Here is a 20,012-nt window from a genome sequence, read left to right as displayed (position 1 = left end):
TCGGGGGTTCCCCAGGTTGAGTCATCACTGGAGTGCCTCACCTCGATTCCCCCGACCAGAGCTTCCAGCCAGCCCCACTGCCCAGTCACCTGTGCATACCCTCCCCACCACCAGGTCCTGAAAATAGTTTGGTGTTTAAATCGTTTTATTTTAAATCCAGCAGCTGAATAGTAAAATAATCCAATTATACATCTTTTCAGGTTTTACATTACATACATCACGATTACTGCAGGGGCAACAACTCGAAGACAAGCATAAAAAACAACATGCTTGAACAACAACATCATGGAATAATCTGATATCTTCTCACAAATCATGTTTCTGTAGTGGTGCCTCAGGTAGTGGAAATTCCACTCTCCCCCAGATGTGCCCCATATGCCATCATGGCTCCCTACCGTGAACTTGGATGACATAACCCCATAATTAACATGATGTTCAAGGAGGTCCATCATCCTGGGTAAGAAACACTGAGTGCACCAGTGCGTTCCAAGCCGTCAAATTATCACTGCTCTCGCTCATTCCCTTCTGCAGAACCCTAAACCACACAGCTGACTTAGACAGGGACCAAAGATTCAGGGCTCTCCACCAATCTTCCATCCTAGGCTCCACATGGGATAACCATGCCATGGTAATACGTTGTTTCACCAATAGACAGGCCAAATCTATCATTTTTATAGTCGGTCCAAACGCCCTAGGTCCCAACAGACAGGCCTCAGAGGGCCAATTAAACCTGGTTAAACACCCACCCCTCGCTTTAGTCTGACCTCCACCCCCAGCCCGTACCGTTGGTTCACTCTGCAGGCCCAGAGCATTTGTATTATGTCTGCTTTGAGTTCACCACCCACAACTCGGACATCCACTACCCGAGCCGCAGGGAACTGGGCAATCATGTGTGGTGTCATATAGGCCATATATATCAATTCGTGGATCCTTCAAAGAACACACTGCGGACATAAACTAGCCAAAAACCTGCCGAGGTTGAATAATTAAGCAACCTTTATTTTATCTTTGCAGTTTAAAAGAAAAATTCTGGTTTCCGAGTATCATACGTGCCAGCTGGGTGAGTCTAAACCTAGCATTCCTCAATAGCCTTTTGGCGTTTACCAATACATTGGCAATTTCACCATCTGTGAACCATCTGTCAATATCCATTTCCCATTTTTCTCTTGCTGCGGGACCCTCCCTGTGTTTTTCCCCATAGTAGTATTTGTAATAATCTCGAGACCCCATGGCCACCTTATGAGATATTGAGCAACAGTGCCAAGACATGGTTTTCCTGTGCCTGCCCAGGAGAATTCTGCCACTTGGACCTAACTGCTTCCAGCAATATTGTATACGTCGAAAATTGACCTCTTTGCAACCTGGTCCTTGCCACTACTTCCTCAAACCGCAACAGGGCTCCATCAACTATCAGGTCTCCCCAAATTGCTAACCCCTTCTCCTCCCACTGAGTCCTGATGAGCTTCAGGTCATAACTGTCAACCCCAAAGACTGCTGCTAGAGGGATATTGAGTGAATACGGCTACTCAATCCCAATAACCTAATGGTCCTGTGCAAAATGTTCTTCACCAGTTTCAGAATGTATGGAGAGTCTGGCAGTCTCCCACCCTCCAACCAAAGTACCGTATGTGTCCATCACATGTCGCAATAGCAATGTGTCCTGCGCACTCTCATCTGACAACCATCCCACAACCGGTTGCAGCTCGGTGACCAAGTAATAGAATTCCATATCTGGTAGTTTTATCCCACCCTCCGTATAATCACCAAACAATGCACCCATGGCAATTCTGTGTCTGCCTGAGTCGCATATAAATCTGCAGTTTCCTAAAGAACGACCATGGTATGTAAAAAGGCACATTCATAAAATGATATAGGAGTCTCGGCAGGACCACCATTTTTATCAGCGCAGTCCTACCTATAACTGGCAGAGGTAGCGTTTTCCAGAACGTGATGGACCCATCTATGCCATCGCATATTCTAACTACTATGATCATGTGATGCCTCAACCTGATGGCATATTTGGACACCCAAATAACCAAACAACTTACTTTCCCACCTCATGCCTAAATGTGTGCCTCATCAATGCCTATTAGTCCTGCCATCGGAAATATGCAAGATTTGTCCCTAATAACTGGAGTCCCAGAGAGTCCAAAATAAAATATCCTATACCTCAAAAATATATTCAAGGTTGTCTTTGGGGTTAACATATAGGAGCATGTCATCCACGAACAAGGAGATGACATGGGTCGTTCCATCCACCGTCATACAAGCCTCCTTAAAGTCGGCTCTCAAAAAAGCTCAAGAGCCAGGATACAAAGCATCATTGACAGTAGGCACCCTTGTTGTGTGCCCTTTTAATAAGACATCTATCCGATCTATGCTTCCCAGTTTTTGCACAGCAGTCGGATCAATGTTAATTAGCCGGACCCATCGAAGAAACTGCTCCCCAACCCCAAAATCTTCACGTATGGCAGAGCCACTCCCAGCTAACCGAGGTGAACGCTTTAATGGCATCAAGGAGACTACGCATTTATCCCCCCCCTTGTCTGGACCCATCTATTAGCGAGTGGCGTCTCCCCAAATTATCAGATGTGGCCCTACCTGGGACATAGGCAGTTTAATCCGGATGGAGCAATGATCCCATTACTCTTTTTAGTTTTGGCCACCAGGGCCGTGAGGATTTTACAATCCTAATTTATCACGGATAGGGGTTCGTACCATCTCGCAATGTTGCAATGCTTTGCCTAGTTTCAGCATAGGTACGATGACAGACTCACTCATACTGAGCAGCAATATCTTCTGTTTATAAGCGTCCACATAGGTCTCTAATAATCTCTGTGCCAATTCCCGGGAGTACTCCTTATAAAACTGCACCATCAAATCATCCCCTCTGGGTGTCTTCCCAGTCGGAAGTCCCCAAATAATCTCCCTAAACTCATCTTCTGTGAGTGGCACCCCCCCCAATGCTTCTACCTGGAGCATGTCTAGTCTCTGTAATGCTATCTCAGACAGTGCCTCTCTAATGTCCCCAATGCTCCCATCCCCGCTAAGGTCATATTTATTTTTTTTTTTTTGTAGGAAACAATATCTTGTTACTCCCCTTCTGTGAACTCCACAGCTGGCCGCATTCATCTACCATCTCAGTAAACACTGTCCGGGGCGGCCAGCAGCGAGATGAGAAAGATGCGAGTCTCTCCAGCTCCCGCAGTGCACATACCGACCAACACGCCCGATTCCTGAATACTACGGGACCACAAACATCCCTGACGGGTGTCAGACACCCTGAAGCACAAGTGGTGCGAAAAGCAGCAGAAACCGCTCCCGAATATGGGTGCTTGGGGCACGAAGAGTTCCGAGCGGGCGCCGACCAGCCTGCCACAAAGATGGCCGCCTGCACGAGGCAATAAACATACTGAAACAGGAGAGTGGAGCAACACTGCCACGGAGCCCTGACCGCCACCCACTCACCAACAGCGGCGGAGGAGGTGGAGCGCAGTCTCTAGGGAGGTGCCGACGGCACTCCAGTCCGTGGGCAAACTCTGGCTGACCAACCGAGGGAATGGAGACACAGGGCGCCCACGCCAGCGAGCTGCACCCTAGGCTCTGGTGACCGTGTCCCGAGGCGGGACCCCCGGGGGCGGGGGGGGGGGGGAGGAGAACGTGTGGCACCTAAGCAGTGCCACAGAAGTGGCGGATCGGGGGGCCCCCTGCCCTGCAGCGTGGCAGGATACCCCTCCCAGCAGGGCCTGCTGGGGAGAGGACGACCGCCGGAGGCTCAGAAGCGGGAGCGCTGGCGAGTGCCCCCTTGTGGCCCCCCCCCCACGGTCCGCCTTGGTGTGGCTCCCCGGTGACGAGCACGCCAGCCTGATCGAGGGCCCGGGGGGCCTGTGGTGTGCTGCGGCAGTGCGGTGCAGTACGTGGGAGGCCACCAACTGCCCAATATTGAAGGAGCCTGTGGGAGCGCAGAGCTCCACAACGGCGGGGAGCAAACCACCCTGAGAGCGGAGCCTGAAGGCCTGCACCATGCAGCAGCAGAGGCGCGGCCCGCGCACAAAGACATCATCAGCCCCATCCGAGGGGGGCCCGCAGGAGCACTGTGCCCCACATGAACAGCAGCCACACGGCCGGAGGTGGGAGGCCAAGAGTCCCGCAGCGCGCCGCAACAGCGGCACCCTGAGCATGCATAGCCTGGACCCTGCCCCAGTAATAAGCGGGCCAGCCCTGGGGGGAGACAGAGTGGACACGTAACCGCCCAGCATCCCCAACACCCACACCAGCAAGAGCAACGAGCAAGCAAACCGCCGGGACACACGGCAAGGTAAAGACGTGCCTCACACCCAGGGCACATCAGGGACACGCGACAGCAAAGTCTCGCTGTGCAGCCACAGACCCACGCACTCGGGTGCGATGAGGCAGGGCGCCTCCCGGGCCACATACAACAAAACCGCCCATCAGCACAACACCGAGGCCCGGAGGTGACCCTCCACACAGCGCAGGATCACCATACACTACCCTAACCTGCTAGGACACCAGAAAGAGATGACCATGGCCAGGGGCTAAGCACAGCAGGCACATCCATGTGGCAACAGTTCATAACAGGGCTCCCCGGTGCCGGACTGAACAAGTGGGCCACAACCAGACCCCATTCCACAGAGGATTTGGAACACGATCAGAGTGCCAAAAGACCACAAAGAAGTAAGCGGATAAAGAACATATTGGTACTCAATTTCCATACGGTGATCAATGCACAAGGACTATATCCACGAGGCACAACAGAAAGCATGGGTGGGGAAAGACAAATCAAAGAGACTTCCCACTCAAAGCGGAATGGGCCAATACACCATTCCCCCACCACAGGCCCCCAACCTTCATTCGTTATCCTCAGAGGACGCAGAGTCAGACCATATGATTTCTCTGAAGGACGTTATGGCCGCCACAGCGGATTCCCGCACGTCAATGGAACAGAAGATGGACGGGATAAGCCTGGATGTATCCCTCCTCAGGCACGACCTTCAAAAACTAACAGCATGCACTGGAGAGGCCGAACAACGTATCTCCAACACGGAGGACGGGATACACAACGTGCAACATCAACTCCGGAGCGTCACATACAGAATTGAAGATGGAGAAGGAAGATCCAGACACAACAATGTGCGCATACTCGGCATACCCAAGAAAACTGAAGGCGCGTGCATGGAACTCTTCCTTGAACAGTGGCTGACTGACTTGTTTGAACCGGACTCCTTTTCCAAGTTTTTTTCTATAGAAAGTGCACACAGAATGCCCACGGGCAGGCGGGTGCCTGGGGCTCCCCCCACACGTAGGGATAGCAAATTTTCTGAACTATAGAGACCGAGACGCACTATTACAACGTGCACGCGCCAAGGGCGCAATCACCTCCAACGGCTCCAAGATCGCCTTCTTCCCCGACTACACAAGGGAAGTGCAGAAAGCGAGACAATCCTTCGATCATCTCAAAAAGCAACTGCAAACACTGGGTGTTAAATACGGTCTGCTCTTCCCCGCGCAGCTCAAAATGTATCATAAGGGACACACAGTCCACTTTAACAACCCCAAGGAAGCATGGCGCTGGGCTGAACAACACATAGAAGGAGACTGGTCGACCCCTCGTGGCAGCCGGGGAAGAAACCCCGGACCACCGCCTAACCAACAACAAGCACCCTGACAACCACCAGCACAAGATCTGCCGGAAGACATAGGAGGATGACCCCGGCCTTGGTTTCCAACAGAACCCTGAAACTCAGCAGCGAGTACAAACCGAATAACCTAACCACCCACAGCGCAACTCAACACCCAACACAAGGCGATATATTCTTTCATGATGCGGTCGCGAGGAAGACACACATCCTCACGTCAAGAGGCCCCCCCCTCTATAAGTACACTTTACGACAGCACTAGCAGTAGCACCCCCCCCACACTCTTACACCTAAGGGGGGGGGGGGGAACTACCTGAACCTTAAGTTTAGTTTGGCGCAGGTACGTTGTCCGGTTGACAACTTGAAGTTCTCATGTTCGGGCGACCGATGCTTCTAGTTGAGAGGAGTATAGGGTGGGGGTTTTGTTGCGTTTAGTTACGAATGGAACCAGTCAAGCACGAAGCATACTAAAGCCATACAGGTGGGCAACAGCACATGAACGCAGATTAGCCCGGTGCTTAGCGCCGTTCTCAGCAACACACACCTCTCTAACCACGGGCAAACATGACATCACGTAGCACCACCACCAAAGTCTCCAAAATGTTCAAGTTCATGACATGGAACGTCAACAGCCTCGGCAATGGCGTTAAGCGCCGTTTGGTAGGGCAATTCCTAAATAGACACACACCAGACATAGTATTTCTGTCCGAGACCCACCTCGCAGGCACAGATTGTACCCTATTTAAACGCACAAATTATAAACTTGCACTTCATGCAGGCATCATTATGGGCTCACGGGGTGTCATGATACAGATACACAAAAAAACTCCCCTTCCGCCTGAATACAGTTACCCAGGACACTGGAGGCAGATATGTATACGTGACAGGCTCGCTCTGGGAACAATCTATTGCACTACTGGCCATCTATGCACCACCCACCTTACTATCGCCGCTACTTACTGATATCTCCCCCTTGATTACAAAAGACACGTCCAACATCACGATAATAGGAGGGGACTTTAATGAAGTTATGGACACAGCTCTGGACCGCTCACATCTACGCAGTAGAAACCCCAGTATACCCACCAAACTTGCTACATTTACAAAATCCCTGGGCCTGTGTGACGAGATCTCCACCCCAACACCAGAGAATACTCCTTTCACTCTGGGGCTCATGCCTCGCTCTCCAGAGTAGACTACTTTCTCCTCCCTTCAACTGACTTACCTAGGGCACAAGAGGCAAGTCTGCTTCCCAGAGGTATCTCTGACCACTCTCCATTGGTACTAAAAATCACAACATCCAGGCCGACCCCCCACCACCCCCCCGCCTAGCTGGCGCCTGAATAACTACTATCTGGGCATTCCAGACCTGGTAGATAAGCTCCAAGAGACAGCCAAAACCTATTTCGAGCTAAATACAGAGTCCGCATCGGACCCCGAGTCACTATGGGAGGCCTACAAGGCAGTACTGAGAGGTGAACTCATCTCATGGACAACCGCACACAGGAAGAAACATCTACGCAAGGTACACAAAGCGGAACAGCAGGTAAAACAGGCAGAGGAAATTCACTTAACTCAAGACACGCCTGGTACGAACCAAGCCCTACTCCTAGCACAGAAGCAACTCCAGAACATAGCACTAGATAATGCTAGGCACGCACACAAGGCAATGCGGGCACGGATATATGAAACAGGAGACAAGGCTGGCAAGATGCTGGCGTGGCTAGAGCACAGGGACCCATCCATGTCAGGCAGTTAGAGACAGGGAGCCCAAACCCACTTGTATCAGATCAAGACATAACGCTGGGAATCGCGGACTATTATGCTGCGCTTTATAAAACACCCACCACCCGCACAGATGCTTCAGTTATAAAGTAAATTAACTTCCCCACTTTAAACACGGCACAACAGGATCTACTAGGGAGGGATATCACAGAGGATGAGGTGTTGAGCGCCATGTCCAGCCTCCAATCCGGCAAGTCCCCAGGCCCAAACGGTTTCCCCTCGAGCTATGGTGGACGGTGGGAACCAATGAATTTGCCCCACACCTGCTGCGAATGTACCAACACGCACGGGACAGGGGCACCCTATCCCCAGATCTGAGAGAAGCCACAATAATAGTGTTACCCAAACCGGACAAACCTCCTGAAAGCTGCAGTTCATACAGACCTATTTCACTTATAAATAGCGAAACCAAAATATTAGCAAAGATACTAGCAGACCGATTGCAGCAGGTCATCCCCTCCCTGATCCACCCTGATCAATGCGGTTTCATGCCCCAGAGATCAACGCGCAGGAACTTCTATAGATTACACTCAGCCCTGGGAAAAGCCGACAGCATACAAGGTCTTTTAGCTTTATTAGCGATTGACTTTGAATAGGCCTTTGACTCAGTACAATGGGAGGCTATTTGGGACATAATGAGGCACATGGGCTTCGGTAGGAACTTCATGAACTGGGTGCAACTACTATACAACTGCCCAACGGCCAGAACTAAGGTCAACGGCTGTCAATCGGACCCCTTTAGACTGGGCAGAGGCACCAGGCAGGGGTGCCCCCTGTCAGCTATGATCTTTGCAATTGCTTTCGAACCCCTGGCCATTCTCCTGCGAAACACACCACTCTGGGAGGATTTCCGCTGGTCAGAGACACGGAAGGACAGAGTCGCGCTCTATGCAGATGACCTGCTCATCTACTTGAAAGACCCGATCAACTCCTGCCATAGAGTCACACACATGCTGAAGAGATACAGGGCTTTCAGCAGTCTTCACGTGAACTGGTCCAAATCCACTTTATTCCCCATAGGCAGTATAACAGCCACAAGACCTGCAGACTGCCCCATCCAAATCGTAATAGAACAGTTTAAATACCACGGTGTATAAATTACGAAGCACCTCGCGGACTACATATCATTGAACCTCCACCCACTTGTGACGAGGTTCGCGGAGGATACTCGCCACTAGGTCTCCCTGCCACTGACACTAATGGGCAGAGCTGCCCTGTTCAAAATTATTGCTCTTCCCAAGTTCCTGTAGATCCTGCAAACTGCACCGCTGCACATCCCACATCATGAATTCCTCTAAATCGACCACATCCTTCGGAAACTACTCTGGAGCGGGGGCCACCCGCGGAGAGCTCTCTCTACACTTCAGAGGTCCATCTGGGAGGGTGGGATTGGGCTGCCCAGACTGCAAACATACTACTGGGTCAGCCAGATGGTGGTGGTGGTGAATATCATGCTCCACGAGGACAGGAACTTGCCGCACATCGGAGGGATCAACACCAACAGTACAACAACACCCCTGGAGCTCTTTTACTGCGGTCTCGGTCGCATATCACCCTCTGACATGGCAACACATATTGCGTGAATTTGGGCCGAAGCACACCGACACTTAGGGTGGGACTCGAAACTTACACAGGTCCAACCTCTGTGAAACAACAGTCTCCTCCCCGAAATACAGAAGCTTCCCAAATGGCCCGCCTGGGACCAGCAAGGAATCTGCATAATCGGAGACGTGGTGCGGGAGGATGAATTGATCCCGTTCGACACATTACAATCTGAATTCTCCCTCCCAATCACAGAAGGATACCATTATATTCAAATGAAGAATGCATTACATGCCCACCGGCAGATCATCAGAGACATGTCACAATGCACCCCACTGGAGCGCAAAATAGTTCAGGACCAAATACAACAATAAATCACCTCAACTATGTACAACGTGATCACATCCTTTATCACACCAGAACTTACCAGTCTGAAAGCCAAATGGGAACGGCATGTGGGACCGCTACAACCAGAAGATTGGACAGAAGCTCTGATGTACCCCCGTGAATTAACCATCTCGTCGAGGCTCAGACTGGTCCAACCTAAGATCCTGCACCACACCTACTATCCGAGAGTGGCACTGTTCAATGGGGTAGGGCTTCGGACTCGCGATGCCTACGTTGCAAACGTGAGGAAGGAACCTTCTTTCATATCATATGGGAATGTGACAACATTCAACAGCTCTGGCAGAAATGCTGCGATAAACTGTCCAGAGTCATGGGTAAAACAATACAAAGGGGACCAAAACAACTCCTACTGGGGATTTCCGATGAATGTGATCTGTCACAATACGAGAAACTGCTCTGGTCGACCGCTACAGCGGTACTCAGAAAGAACATCACACAGTTATGGGGATCGGAGAGAACACCAAGCTATGACCAATGGGTCACGGACGTGGACATCTGCACGACAATGGAACGCAGAGTGTACACGGCGAGGGAATGCCTGCAAAAACCAAGCAAAATATGGCAGAGATGGGAGGATGCCAGCTAAACACCCGACAAGGCGGCACAAGCAATATGCACCAGGTGGACTGAACAATGCCATGCAAGTGGGCCCGACTGTTATACGAGATCCCTCGCCAAAGGCTTGACGGTCCGAGGGGCTAAGGCCCCCTTTCTTTCTCCTTTGATGTTTTTATCTTTCCCTGCAATATTTTGAATAAGAACACAGCTGCTCAATTACCCCTCTTTTAGTCTACCTTGTGAGGGAGTCAGAGTAAAGGAAAAAGGATAAATTATCTAGTTCATTTAAACTAACAATTGTTATGTCAGAGAAGTATACATGTTAAAAACACATTTTAATCAAAAGAAACATTCAATACAGAATTATGTAGTGTATGCCTTCCACAAGGCATCACCAATCTTAAATTCATAAAAAGTTTGAAAGACAAATCCAGAATGTATATGTTTTGTGCAAATAATGACTAGGGTTAGTAAGTGACATTCATGATTCATCACAAAGACAAGATTTCAGAACCAGAATCAATTATGGCAGGGGAGCATACTATTAATGTAACTGTTAAACTACAAGTTTATTTGCAGAAGAAAAAGACAGCGTTGATCTTGAGGTCTCTGGGATGTCTACATATGTTTCTGCTAAACAAAATGTCGTCAACGCCTTCCCTGGTGTTCCGCTGTTTTTATTGATAGCCCTCTTCAGGACGATGGGTTTTTTTGATCGGTTGACAATTAGTTCAACAAACAAATCCCCATTTTGTCAAAATTCGATTGGGAGCTATGAGAATAGAAAATTATTTTTTAAAAAAAGTTATTTTAATTGATATTCTGGAATTAGAGTTTAAAACATTGAAGTGTAAAACACATTCATTGGCAATAGGTTAGAGGACAATGTTACGTGTCCTATGCAAATCCTTTCCACTGACCTTTTAATCTTCCTGTGGTTAGACTAAAGAATTTTAATTTTGATTAGGTTGTTATTTCCTTTGTCCTTGATTTTATGCGTTGGATCATTCGCCTTTTAATTAATGTTGTTTGGTGAAGGTTTCCCTTAAATAAATTGTCGGCGAGCCTTTTGTTGTTGATAGATATGCTGGACCTGGTGGGAAAACAGGTCAGAGGTTCAGGCACTTAATTCATACATGCCGTTCGTATATGCTTCTTCAATTTCATAGAAAACCAAACAAACTGACCTTCATACAGGACAGCGGCTTTCGGGGCTGCCGGTAAACTGTTACTGGGGGGCGGAAATTCTTATCCCCGGGTTGGATCAGCGTTCTCTTGTTTTTGTACCTGCATGTGCAGACGGAGAAATAGTTTACAAACCCTTGAGGGTGTTACTTATTCCTTATTGGTTACTGGCACCCAAAAAAAAGGGGAGACTACATAAATGCCTGAGGATTTTCGGCGCTGTTTATAATACGGTCTTAAGGAGGCTTTTACCTTCTTTTCGCGTGTTGTAGTGGTTAGGCGTCTTCTTCGCATCAGCATTAGTCCGTATTCAGTGTCGGCACAGTTTTTCCGAGTTTTTGTGCGGTCACGTGATTCCGTGATTCCATCGCATAGCAGGAAACACTAGCGCAATGGTTTTGCTTGCGTCCACCATCTTGAGTGGATTGAGCTAACTTTACGTCCCGGGATCACTGTATCCCCTGGTGCAGAGGCGAGTCATGTCTCTGCCTCGTAAATTTAGATGGTTCTTTTGCTCATATTTATTTAAAGGAGTAAAAGTCCAGTCAGATGGCATAGACTCAGATTTTTTGCTGTTGTTTAATATCCCTTCACCCACATTGAAGCTAGTCATTACTGTGGGTTGGCTGTTGGATTATTTCCATGGGTAGTATATCCAAACAGAGCCTTAGGGGCACCCTGGCCTCGTTCGGCTACTGTCCATTGTTAAACGTGGCCTCACACTTGATATGGAGCCTTTTCAGGATGGTGGATACTGATTTGCTTGCATTATTGATTTATGGAAAACAACCTGTCAGATGAACCTTTTCAAGAGGAGGTTCCTTTTTAAAAAAAATAAAATACCCCATTCAACTGCAGTATTCAGACCATTTTTTACAGTGTCGAGATCAAAAATCCATTTTTGTTCGATCTTACGGCGTGCCAGATCTCCGTCTCCACCTCTTTTAGATATTTGGATTGTTTGGATTACAAACCAAAACATGTCGCACGGTTTACGTTTCATGCGTATGTAATGGGCCACCAGAGGTTTATTTGGAGTTTGGTTTCTGATATTGTATCTATGTTCGCCAATCCTCGTTTTGATGTGTCTCTTAGTTTTACCAATATACAGTAAATGGCACGGACATTGAATTGCATACACCACCCATTGTGAATCACAATTGGTGAACGTTTTGAAATGCCACAATTTCCCTTTTAACATGATGTTTTTCAGATTTTTAGTTAAAGGGCAGACTGAGCAATTGCCACATTTAAAATGTCCTGTAACGGTGGTAATTCCCAAAGTGTTCTCTGTGTTACACTTTTTTTGTCTTCTCTGGGATACGTATGAACCAAATTGTCTCTCAGGTTATATTGCCTTTTGAATGCAAATCTAGGGGGAGCTGGAGCAAAATCTTCTGTTTTTATAATGTGCCAGTTCTTCAATACCAGTTTCCGTAGATTGTGGCTTATTGGGCTGAAAGTTGTGACGCATGTCATTTTTTCTATTGTTGTTCGCTTCGAAGGATGAAGGCATAGGTCTCGGTTTAGAAAATCCTCAGGCATTTATGTAGTCTCCCCTTTTTTTGAGTGCCAGTAACCAATAAGGAATAAGTAACATCCTCAAGGGTTTGTATACGATTTCTCCGTCTGCACATGCAGGTACAAAAACAAGAGAGAACGCCGATCCAACCCGGGGATAAGAATTTCCGCCCCCCAGTAACAGCTTACCGGCAGCCCCGAAAGCAGCTGTCCTGTATGAAGGTCAGTTTGTTTGGTTTTCTATGAAATTGAAGAAGCATATACGAACGGCATGTATGAATTAAGTGCCTGAACCTGTGACCTGTTTTCCCACCAGGTCCAGCGTATCCATCAACAACAAAAGGCTCGCCGACAATTTATTTAAGGGAAACCTTCACCAAACAACATTAATTAAAAGGCGAATGATCCAACGCATAAAATCAAGGACAAAGGAAATAACAACCTAGTCAAAATTAAAATTCTTTAGTCTAACCACAGGAAGATTAAAAGGTCAGTGGAAAGGATTTGCATAGGACACGTAACATTGTCCTCTAACATATTGCCAATGAATGTGTTTTACACTTCAATGTTTTAAACTCTAATTCCAGAATATCAATTAAAATAACTTTTTTTAAAAATAATTTTCTATTCTCATAGCTCCCAATCAAACTTTGACAAAATGGGGATTTGTTTGTTGAACTAATTGTCAACTGATCAAAACAATGCATCGTCCTGAAGAGGGCTATCAATAAAAACAGCGCAACACCAGGGAAGGTGTTGACGACATTTTGTTTAGCTGAAACATATGTAGACATCCCAGAGACATCAAGAACAACGCTGTCTTTTTCTTCTGCAAATAAACTTGTAGTTTAACAGTTACATTGATAGTATGCTCCCCTGCCATAATTGATTCTGGTTCTGAAATCTTGTCTTTGTGATAAATCATGAATGTCACTTACTAACCCTAGTCATTATTTGCACAAAACATAAATTCTGGATTTGTCTTTCAAACTTTTTATGAATTTAAGAGTGGTGATGCCTTGTGGAAAGCATACACTACATAATTTTGTATTGAACGTTTCTTTTGATTAAACTGTGTTTTTAACATGTATACTTCTCTGGCATAACAATTGTGTTAGTTCAAATGAAATTTGGATAAATGAACTAGATAATTTATCCTTTTCCTTTCCTCCGACTCCCTCACAGGGTAGACTAAAAGAGGGGTAATTGAGCAGCTGTGTTCTTATTCTAAATATTGTACAAGTGGTCCCGATACTGCTCAAACCCTGTACATACAACAAAAAACCCTGGGACTTACTCATTTTTCCTTTCCTTCCCTGCAATGCAAAGTGTTATTTGTAATGTTTATTCATGTTTGAAAATCAAATAAAATCTTTGATTAAAAAAAAAACAAAAAATAATTTAAAAAACACTGTCCAGGGCGTCTCGCTACAGCAAGCAAAGCCAACAACCTACCCTGCTCGTCTCCCTGTTCGTGCAGCTTCTCGGTATAAGTCGTGTAATCATATTTAGCGAGCCTATACCAATCCACCAACAACCTTGCCTAAGAAAGAAGAGATCACTCTCCAAAGCCCTTTTGCTAGTGTCAAGAGTCCCCCAGCACCTTAATTCTGGCTTCTGATCTAGACAGTTGACCCACCAACACCCTTCCGACTCATCTTGCCTTAGCAATTGCCTCACCCCTAATCACCACCTTAAAGGCCTCCCATAACGTGTTCCCACTCTCAACACTACCCCTCGTTGGCCACAAAAAACTCCCCAATCTTGTCTGCTAAATGCTCTCTAAAAGGAGTCAAATCGAGGTGTTTGCCGCACAAAACCTCCACGTGGGCACCACTGTTTGGGCCGTGCTCAGCACCTAGTTAACTATTGGTGGAGCATGGTCTGTGAGCGCCCTGCCCTCATCCATGGCCCTAGTGAATTCGTCCATGCCAGAGAACATATGATCTATTCTGGTGAATACTCTGTGTTGAGCGGAGTAGCCCCTTTGGTTCCCATTAAGTGTGCGCCAAACGTCCACCAGCTCCAAGTTAACCAATAGCTCCTCCAGCACCCTGGCGGGTGGCCGGTTCCATATACTTGTCATCCTACCTATCCAACCTGGGTTTAATGTGCAGTTGAAGACTCCTCCCCAGATTCACATGCACACTTTATGAAGGTGCCAATCGTGTATACAGCTACCTAAGGAAACTTGAAGCATCATGTTTGGGGGGCGTCAGTGTAAGATACATACCTCAGTTCTCCACTCGACCTTGCTTCAAGACCATTCTCCCACCCTCATCAATTTGCGCCTCCCTCAGCTGAAAGGGCACTGATGGAGCAACCCATATAAGTACCCTTCTTGAACATGCCGAGATGGTGGTCCTGTCTCCCCCTCCTCCCCATTTCTCTATCAATCTTATGTACGAAATGACCCAGTGGTGTTTAATATAGCTATTCAGCACCTTACATTCCAGGAGGTTATCCTAAGTGTTCCAGCCATTGTTGGATATCCTTGGTCCCTCTGCCCCGAGCCCGGTAGCCCATCCTCATTCCAGGACTGTGCAGATGTACCAGGTATTTGCTGTCCGGTTTCCGCTCCAGAGAGCTCCTAACTAAAACATACAAAATTTCCTAATATCACTCTTTATATTACCACCCATACCTACCTGCAGCATACTATGAATTGGAAGCCAACAATACTCTGAGCTACCAACAACCAGAAAAAGAAACAACTGAAGAAAGAAAGCAGGAAAACCCCTTATGAACAAGACTGGCCCAACAGTACCCAGCCATTCAGACCCGACTGCCAATCGACGCCGCTTTTTGCTAGTGGTGTTTGACAGTTGGACAGCTTGATACAGTGCCCAGTAACAAACTAACGCAATGTAACTGGAGGTGGCCCTTCTACTCGAAACAAGAGAGAAAAGGAAACCAGGATGCAAAAGTGAATGAAAGGCACTGGGTGAGATAAGTAAATTACTATCTCAATGGCTGTGACAATAGGCGCGAGTAGAGTTTGTTCCAGACCTTCATTGTCTTTCTACGGCGGCCAGGGCCCTGCGATAATTATGCAGTCAATCATGTGAAGGTGCCATTTTATTCATATCCTTCCACTGAATGACGTCTTCAGGATTCTCAAAAGAGCAAAGCTTTCCAGTTATAAAGTATTTTTAATTTAGCTGGGTATAAGTGCATGTATTTCAACCCTTGGTGATGCAGTCTGTCCGTCGTCGGGATAAATGGGCTTCTTCTCTTCTGCGTCCGCATGGTGTTGTCCGGATAGATCGCCTGCGTGGCCGCCACTTGCCGAATCTCCCCACCCTCTTTGGAGATGGCCAAGATCCTCTCCCCATCTTTGAAATCATCATCTCCATATCTTTGAAATTAAGGATCTTTGCGATAATCAGTCTTGGTGGCGCTCCATTTCGTCTAGACAAGGATCTGTGGGCCTGCTCCACCATGAATCCATGTGTCAACGAGCCAGGACATATCTCTTGGGGGGGCATATTTTATATGCAGTGGTAGGGTCCCAGCCCTCTCCCCCCTCTGGCAGCCCAAGGTTTCTAATATTGCTTCTCCTCACGCATCCTTCTGCACGGTCTTCCAGGGTGCTCACCTTTGATGTCAGACTTTGAACCTTGACTGCAACTCCTTCGTGGCTGTGGTAGTACCTTCTACCTTCATTTCTGTCTCAACGACACTCAGACATCGTGCCATGCTTACTCCAGCCCATGGAGACGCACCTGTCAACTAGAAGTGGAGCCAACCATGCTCGGTGGGACGGAAAGGGTGAGCTGGAAATGCAGAAACTGGTATCCAGGCAACCGGTCTCTGCATTCCCAACACCCACCTGCGGTTATCATGGCGCCACGGGCCTGGTCATCAGCCCAGGCCTTGTCGCACAGGTGCCAACATGACCCATTGAAATCTTTAGGTGCTTTTCCAGTTCTGGTTTTTTCTTTGCATTCTGGGGCATTTCGTCTTATTTTAATAATGGGAAAAGTGGAACTACAAGTTCCAGAATGTGAAGAAAAAAAAACACATGATTGGATAAGCATTTACAGATTGGAATGGGTCATGTTGGCAAGTATGTTGTCGTACGCTGTGCAGTCCATTGAAAGCCCACACCCAGCAGTAGAACTGAGAGGGCCTAACCAGCTGCATCACAAGACATGCTTAACTACACCCACTGCACCACAAGGAATGCAGGAGTCACACACCCTCCAGGGCCATCCCTGCTGCAGTAGAACTGAGAGGGCCTAACCGGCTGCATCACAAGACATGCTTATCTACACCCACTGCACCACAAGGAATGCAGGAGCCACACATCCTCTAGGGCCATCCCTGCTGCCCTGCATAGTTGCTCCCCAATGCTGCACACCAAAAAATAAATCTTTGAAAAAAACAAAAACAAGTGTGGATTCCTTGCCTGAGGACAGGAAGGTATGTGATTGTGCTCAAGTGGAAGGTTTACACCTTCAAAAAGGAAAGAAAAAAAAAAACGCGAGAGAGACATAACCTTAGAGTTAAATACTGGAATGAGGAAGAAGGACGTGGAGGTGATGTACTTTTAAGTCACAAAGACAAGCCCAAAAGAACACACAATATAAACAATTCACCTCCAACTTTCAGTGTTATGCTGATGGCACGCAGCTCTCTTTCACATTATCTCTTTCAGGCTACCCTCTGCCTCCTCCTCCTCCTCTTCGCTCATCCCCGACTATATCTGCCATTTAGTCATGATCCACACTCTCCTCTCCACACATCACGGAACTTGCCAAGAAGGCCGACTGCCAGCTGTACCTCCTCAAAAGGTATTCTCGCTTTTCTCACCTTCCCCCAGAAGCTCACTGTCTCCAGAGCTTTGGTTCTCTAGGCTGGACTACTGCAACAGCCTCTTTCTCAGTCTGCCTACCTCTACTCTTCGCCTCGAACTCATCCATAACAGGACCACAATAATTATCCTTGCACCTTATGCCCAGAAACTGCATCTCTCCAGGACCTGAAAATCCTCCACTGGCTTCAAGGATCAAGTTAAGGGCCCTCTGCATGGTCCACAAGGATTTTTGGGGCAATGGCCCTTACTACCTTCAACTTTCTCTTCCCAAGTACCTTCCTCCTAGAGCCCTTCATTAGTTTACCTCCAACTCTCTACGGGCGAGACGCTTCTTCAAGCAGAGATTGTTGGGTAGAACCCTCTCCTCTGCAGGTGCCTCCCTCTGGAATGGCCTCCCTGCCTCTCTGCGTTGAGCCGGACCTCCTTAAGTTCCAGAAACTCCTCAAGACCTACCTTTTCTCCTTTCTCTCTCCCTCTTCTAATGCTGCTCCGTCTGCTGACTGGCTGACTAACTAACTGTCCTCCGAGTCTTACAGGACAACCCCCCCCCCACCCCCGATCAGTCCCCCTGCACTTGCCGCCTGGCCCTACTTGCACTGCCTCCTGGCTAACCTTGCACTACTGGGCTGGGATTGCCCCTTGGAGTCCCAGCCACCTAACACTTAACTCTGGGCCCTGCAGCTCTGGGTGCACTTCTGACTGCCCCCTCTCCCCTCCACTTCTTGTCTGCGCGCTTGCATGATCTCAAAGACACAAGGCCTAGTAAGAGCGTTGTTTTATCCTCCCTCAGTTCACCCTCCCTTGCCTGGTTGTGCCTTGAAACACTTGTGTATAGGTGCATAATAAATAACAAATCAATCAAACTAACATCATGTTAGACATTGTTTTACCCAGAGATGCAGTTTACTTTGAATGAAGCAAAGACAGAAAAAGAACTAGGGACTTTGAAATGTATTTGTGTCATTACTGTGCTAGTTAGGAAACAAGAACACTTAACAGACGCGGCAACTAATCAAAGAACATGGTCTATATCCCCCAATACATTTGCCACTGATTGAGGCATCAGATTCAATCCTAAATTACAATAACACTGCTTAAAGCAAAAGGGATTGCATGAAAACACACAACAGATATTGCCAGCGTGAGGGATAATATGATATCAGGTCGGGACTACTTGTACAGCTCTGCCCTGATCCAGTTCATCACAAATTGTCAAAAATGTCGAGTTCTTCGTCGCCCCAAGCCAGCCTGCAGCACAGCCCCTATAAACAACACTTATACTAGTACGTCTGGGTGTTAAGTGTTGATAACAGTTTAAAAGAACAGGACTTTGAACTTTTGGTCAATACGCAGTTACACTTTCCTTTGCGTGTACCATGTACCTCACTCGTGCATCAATTGGCAGATTGGGAAAGCCCAATGGTGCGGGTCTACTAGCACTTGCGAACGAATAAGACTAACCACATAGTGTTAAATGGTGTGCCAAACAGCCTGACAGAGGTTAATTTCTGTGAATCTCGAATAACCACATTTCTGAATTAGTAGCAACTACCTCGTGGTTCACTTCCAGGAGTATTTTGGTCACACATAACCCCTGAAGAAGCTGCATGAATCGGTCCAGTTCAAGGAGAGAACTCTAACGATCACACACAAAAAGGTAGAAGCTCTCCCAAATTCAAAGCCAATAACGGAATAAGGTTTTTGAATCAAAATAATTTTAACAGTGAAATTAGGATTCCCAGATGTGCCAATCCGCTAAAGCCAATGGGATTCCGGAGAAAGACCAAGAAGCGTTAAGGTGACCAATGTCCTATAACTGCATTCCAACCTGTGTGCGAGGATTAGATGCTGCAGTAGCCTTCACATCAGAGAAGGGATGTTGTCATAATGGATGAGAAGACAACGCTCGCGCTTTCTTCTGGCTGGGCAACTTGTGTGCACGGCTTTACTTCAGACGAATGTGGAAACCTAAGTGCCACTAGGCGGGGAACGATGCTCCCATAAACTTCTCTAAGACGTAACCCTTATTTGCTGAACCCCGTTAAGTGAAGCAGCCAAAGTACAACTCTAAAAGCTCCGCCACTGCCAGCCGACTGGTCCTTACCTTGCTCTGGCCTCTTGTGCTAAATTCATGCTGGCTGGACCGGCCCGCACCTCAGAATAACTGTGAGAAAGCTGGAGAAGGGCCCAGGCCCAGATACCCCGCCCACCTTACCCACATTCCACCAATCCTCTCTGGGTGACCGCGTTACCATAGAACCCGCAGGGCGTCTGACGTCTACGTCCGGCCCTGTGAATTCATTGTCCAACAGTGGAAAGGGAAGACAAGAATATATCAACACAAAAAAAGGACAAGGATGTTGACTTCGCTTCATGATTAGTTTTAGTAGTTGGTATTAGCTACCATGTAGCTACCATCTTTCAGCATTTAATTTAGGTATCCAAAGCATAATAGAGTCCGATTAGAATAGTGTTAGTGTATATTTAATCTATGTCTGAAAACCCTTGTATAATTTTACATAGAAAACATATTCTAA

At 47.4% G+C, this 20,012-nt stretch overlaps 1 protein-coding gene across 1 annotated transcript in view; it reads right to left on the bottom strand.

The window, feature by feature from the left end:
* The window catches only part of CIBAR1 (CBY1 interacting BAR domain containing 1), a 956,902-nt gene extending 937,142 nt beyond the window's left edge, over positions 1–19,760 (bottom strand). Inside the window, exon 1 of the mRNA XM_069621350.1 lies at positions 19,580–19,760. Coding sequence (XP_069477451.1) covers positions 19,580–19,608 — 29 coding nt within the window. The 5' untranslated portion in view covers positions 19,609–19,760. The remainder of the gene's footprint in view (positions 1–19,579) is intronic.
* Positions 19,761–20,012: the final 252 nt, after the last annotated feature.

The sequence above is a fragment of the Ambystoma mexicanum genome, chromosome 5q (genome assembly GCF_040938575.1).
Source record: "Ambystoma mexicanum isolate Mex_15411 chromosome 5q, UKY_AmexF1_1, whole genome shotgun sequence".
Lineage (NCBI taxonomy): Eukaryota > Metazoa > Chordata > Amphibia > Caudata > Ambystomatidae > Ambystoma > Ambystoma mexicanum.
Note: the sequence above shows the minus strand (reverse complement) of the source record. Positions and strands in the feature narration are given on the sequence as shown.